This window comes from Egretta garzetta, unplaced genomic scaffold, assembly GCF_000687185.1.
Source record: "Egretta garzetta isolate BGI_Z169 unplaced genomic scaffold, ASM68718v1 scaffold79, whole genome shotgun sequence".
Lineage (NCBI taxonomy): Eukaryota > Metazoa > Chordata > Aves > Pelecaniformes > Ardeidae > Egretta > Egretta garzetta.
In genome coordinates this window covers 3,305,599-3,310,535 of record NW_009260791.1, presented here as the reverse complement: position 1 = coordinate 3,310,535, position 4,937 = coordinate 3,305,599, and the positions used below count along the sequence as shown (strand labels likewise).

Here is a 4,937-nt window from a genome sequence, read left to right as displayed (position 1 = left end):
GGGAGACGGGCAGGGTGCTGGGGGACCCCATGGGGCAGAAGGGATGTGGGGGGGTTCCTGCCCTCGTTGCCTGCGCTTCCTGGCACCCTGCCATACTGCAGTCTAATACCGTGGCCGAGCCCCTGTGAGGTCCCAGGGGCTGCTCCTGGGCTGACCTCCCACACGTAAGGCGCGACGTGGTAAGTGGCCGGTGGTGATCCTGTCCCGCTGACCGCAGCGCCCAGCCTCCACGCAATAGCTATTTCCCAACTGCGGGGAGGGGAGGCATTACGCAGGGCTCCTCACCCACAGGGGCTGCGGCTCCTCTGTGCCTGGCGCTCCTGGGCGGTGGCTTTGTCAGCAATGCTCCAGTGCCTGGGCCCAGGCTGGTGAGGCAGGGCAGCAAGCCTTGGGCTTGCCAGTTTGGGAATTTTTGGCAGGAGGTGGTGTGACCAGGACGCCCACCTCCTCCGTCTTGCACAGGCAGGGTCTGCCAACACTGGAGCCTGCTGCCTGGAGGGAGTTTTGGGGAATGCCTCTTGCTTTTGTTTCTTGTGCAAGCAAGTAAATTTAATAGTGCAACGTGGATTTGGAAGCTAATTAGGACATGTCATGATGCCAGTTGGCACCTCCCTGCTCCTCCGCTCTCCAGGCCCTGCTCGCCTGCATCCAGCTCTGCTGCTGACTCATGTCAAAGCTGCCTTCTCCCTAATGACCGGGGGTCAGGCTAGGGCCCAGCCCGCTCCATGGCTCTTCTCGCTCCCACGCAGTTCCCGCTGGGCCTCCTGTGGCGGCACCAGCGGGACGCACCCATTTCCTAAAGAGTCACCTCCTGGGAACACCACTGAGCCTCCACGGCAGCCACGGCATCTGACGTCTCCCCCCGGGCATGTGCCTGCCTGAAAGCCCATGCCTGCCACCCGGCCACTCCCCAGGAGGCACTGCTGGCTGCGTGGTAACCCACAGGGCAAGGGGGCTGTGGTCCATGTATAACCACCACCCACCCACCCACCCAAGGAGCTGCTGGCTGGGGGGGGAGAGCTGCCTCCTCAGGGACCTCCTGGCAGGACCCATATCCATCTTCCTCACGCACCCCCCATCGGCACTGGGAACCATGGCCCCCCTGGCATGCTGCCACGTCCCCTCTGCCAGCACACTCCCTGGGGCAGGCCCTGGCCCCTGGGAAAGCGGCGGGCGCAGACAGCATGCCAGAGGAAGGACGGGTGTGCATGCAGGAGCGTGCATGTGTGCACGTCAGGGAGGAGGAAGCAGGGCTACGAGTGCTGGAGGCATTGTGAGTGCCCGGCACAGGCTGACAGGCAAGGGCTGCCGCTCCCGTAGGAAGTTGGACTGTTTCACAACAGTTATGATCGAGCAGCTTGCTCCAGAGAGATCCTGCTTGCTGGGGAGGGGAGAGGGCAATCAGCACGCAGAGTATGACTACAGCCCAGCCTGGGATACAGGGGAGCATCCTGAAGATTACACAGACAGATCCGGTGTGTGTGGAGGGAGAGGGTTTGCATGGAGAACGCAGCAGCTCTGTAAGCCCCTGTAGCGCTGGCCAGGCAGTGCACGCTTGGGGTGAAGGGGGAGGAGTGGTGCTATTAGGCAGCCCCCTGCAACGCTGCTGCGGATGCACCTCGATGTGAACACTGCCCAGGGGGCAGAGGCCACTAAAACCTCCAGAACTGGCACCAGAGAAACCAAGAAATGCACAAAGAAACTAAAATGCCTCAGGGAGTGAAAATGTTATGGACTCGGGATAAACTGGAACGGGAGAACAGCCAACCAACCACCCCTCAGTTCTGCAGGCGCATGTGAATGCGTTCAAATATTACGCAAAAGGGCAGGTTAACCCCCTCCTCAAGTCCTCCTGCTAGAGCTCAGATCCACCACACATTAAAGCCTGTCCTAGTGAGGCCATTCAGTAGAGACTTGTCCCAGGCTTGGACTCTCAAAGGCTCTGCAGATAACTGGAGTCTTACTAGCTCAGGGTCATCTGTGTGGCCATGATTATACTTTTTTGATGCCAGGGCTGTTCGAAGTGGTCTAAGTAATCCCAACTCCTCAGCACTTGCTCGCATCCTCTCTGTTGTGCCAGGGCAACGCTATACACAGCTGCTTGGCAAACCAGATCCAGGAGTTGATCTGGCAGAAAAGCCATCACCTTCTGTTTTCCAAGGGTTAGTCGTCTGCCAGCGCAGCTCACCTCAAGGCTCCAGAGCAGCGCCGTGCGCCCCAGCTCCGCTCAGGAGGTGCTGGCTGTTCCTCCCAGATTTGGATTAGCTGGTCTAGAGGGAGCTGGGCAGCTGCTGGCACCGCACCCTGCGTCATGCCTGCACAGCCGAGTACCTGGCCGCCCAGGTTGCAGCTCTGCAGCAGTCTGAGCCGAGCTGCCGTAGGCTGGCTTTCCCCACTCCTCCTGGCACGGGACTCAGCCTTCTCCCTGCACTGCTTGCTGACTCCTGACTTTGCTCCCAGCCATTTCATCTTGCTAAACCGGCAGCGGATTGATTGACAACAGGCAGCTAAGGGTTTTCTGCTGGGGTAGCACAAGAGGGCGGCTTCTCACCCCACAGCTCAGTGGGGAGGGGACCCTGGCAGCAGCTTGGCCTGGGGCAAGCCTGAGCAAGTGGCCCAAGCTGGCCTCCAGCCTGCCAAAATAAAGTGCTCCGTTCCCAGCCAGGTCAGCTCTCTGAACTGGCTTACTACACAGCTGCATGCCCCTATGGCCAACACAAGGAACAGAAATATGTGGCTCAGGCAGGAGGAGACCAGGAGTGACACTGGGCTGTGTGGCTGCCCCCCCTGCAAAATCTCCAGCCGCTTGCTCTCACCCCATGTCACCGCTTAGCTGGGCTGGCACGCTGTGGGCCAGGGCAGGTTTGGGAAGGAGCAGCCAGGTCAGGGCTGGGCAGAGGCGACTTGAACTGCTGCCACGCATTGAACTCCATCCTCTGCCCTGCTGCTCCTTCCCCATGGGTGAGGTCCTGTGGCAAACATGGGGGGCACCCCAGCCCCAGCTGGGTCACTGGGCTGCCCGGGGTTGAGGCAGGAGCTAATGAGGAAGAGAACACTGGGCTAATTGGCCTCTGTGTCTCCCTGCAGCCCAGGAGCTGTGAGCACCCACGCCAGCAGCCCCATTGCCTGCGCCCTGGGCTGGGGCCAGACAGCAGTCAGTCTGTCCTGGGAGAAGTGGAGCAGCGAGAGTAACCGCTGACATTTTTCCTTCAGTGTGAAACATAGAGGAGAAACCACCCCCCTGACCATGAGTACCAGCTGCCTGGGCAAGACGCAGCTCAGATGGAAATGGAGCACCCCCCGCCCGCCCGCCGAGTGTCAGTAGCAGGCGCTGCCTGGGCCAGCAAGGGCTGTGGGAGGGTACCTGTCCGGTGGGACATCCCTCACGCTGGCCTCTGTCGCCCTGCCAGGTGACTCTGGACACGCTCTGCATTGCAGCCGGCCAGACCCCAGGCACCATTCCTGCCTTTGGCCTCCTACCCACACTTTCCCACGCGGCCGGTGGCTCCCCAGGCGCAGGTGACCGGGCACCCACGGCACGCGGGGAGCTGCCCTGACTGTGCAGGCGGCCTTTTCTCACTCCCAGTGATTACCTTCCCAAACACCGGCACTTCAGGCTTGCCCTTGAGAAACAAACACTAATTTCAGCCGCACCCTCTCCTGCCCTGGAGCTGTGGGCCTAGGGTATCCTCAACGTACACCGTGTTCACCGAAGAGGGGTGTGGGACAGGAACCAGCCCTCATAAAATCACCCGGATTGAACCTGCTGCCCTCAGCCTGCCAAACCAAACAGAGCTGATGTAAAGCAAACAGCAATGACAACAGTCTGGCTGCTGGCGAGGGTTGGGCAAGCAGCTGGTTTCCAGTTTGCTGGCCTCAGCAGATGGCGGCGGCGGCAAGAGGCGCTGGGAGTTCCCACCCCGCAGGCACCCGATGCGGTGGCCGAGGCCAGGGCAGCCCCAAGGCTCCCTCCTCTCCTGTCTGCCGGCTGTGCTTGTGCAACCCCAGATGTGAAGATGGTGTTTGGGGTTTCAGGGGAGCCCCCTGGCCGGTGTCACCTACCCACCTGGCCCCGGTGCGGAGGGGAAATGCCGGTGGGTGGGTCCCCCCGCCAGCCAGCGCTGCTCGCTGGGCGTTTCACCCAGGAGGACTTTGGCCGCCGCGCGTTGTAGGGGAGGAAGCTGATGTCAGAGGGAGAGACACCCGAAGCACACCCAAAGGCTGGCAGCCGGGAGGGGAGGCAGGGCGCCAGGAGCGGGGCTCTCCGGAGCAACCCATGCCGCCCCGGCGCAGGGAGGAGCGTTTGGTCTGTCTGGCCTGCACCGGACATCCGCACCGCCGCTGCCGGTCGCGGGAGCAATGCCACACCCGGGCACCGGGCAAAGTCTGCTGGGCAGTTTTTGGCAGACACTGCTTTGCAGAGGACGCTGCCGGGAGGGGAGGGGACAGACCCAGCTGCTCTTCAAGAGTCAGACCAGAAAATACTGCAACACCTGTGGTTCACTTTTTGGTTTCTTTCTTTCCATTTCAAGGCCACGTTTCTGAGGTTGGCCTGGATGCCCACGTCACACACGCGCCCCGCTCGGCGACGCGCGCAGCAGACCCCCAGCACGCGTGCGGCAGGCGCTCAGCCCACGCCTGCAGCAGGGCGAGAGCTCGTACCCGCTCCTTTCAGAGCAGTGCCTGCAGCACGGCCTCCTGCGGCTGCGTGGCCATCTGTCCGCCCGTCCATCCATCGATCCGTACGTCTGTCCATCCATTCATCCCAGCCCCAGGCTCTTCCTCCCGCCGGGCTGCCGGCACGGCCGCTCAGGCTCCCCAGCGCAGCGGGCTGCACACCTGAGCCAGGTTAAACATAAACGCTCCTTTCCAGCCGGGCTATTTTTAACCCCGGGTCCGTTCCCCTCCTCGGGTTACGAAGCCCCCGCCTTCCTGGC

The 4,937-nt window shown here is 62.0% G+C and overlaps 1 protein-coding gene across 1 annotated transcript in view; it reads right to left on the bottom strand.

Moving 5' to 3' along the window:
• TMED10 (transmembrane p24 trafficking protein 10) overlaps positions 1 to 4,937 on the bottom strand; it is a 37,059-nt gene that overhangs the window by 30,837 nt on the left and 1,285 nt on the right. The window contains exon 2 of the mRNA XM_035902028.1: positions 4,067 to 4,181. Coding sequence (XP_035757921.1) covers positions 4,067 to 4,181 — 115 coding nt within the window. The remainder of the gene's footprint in view (positions 1 to 4,066; positions 4,182 to 4,937) is intronic.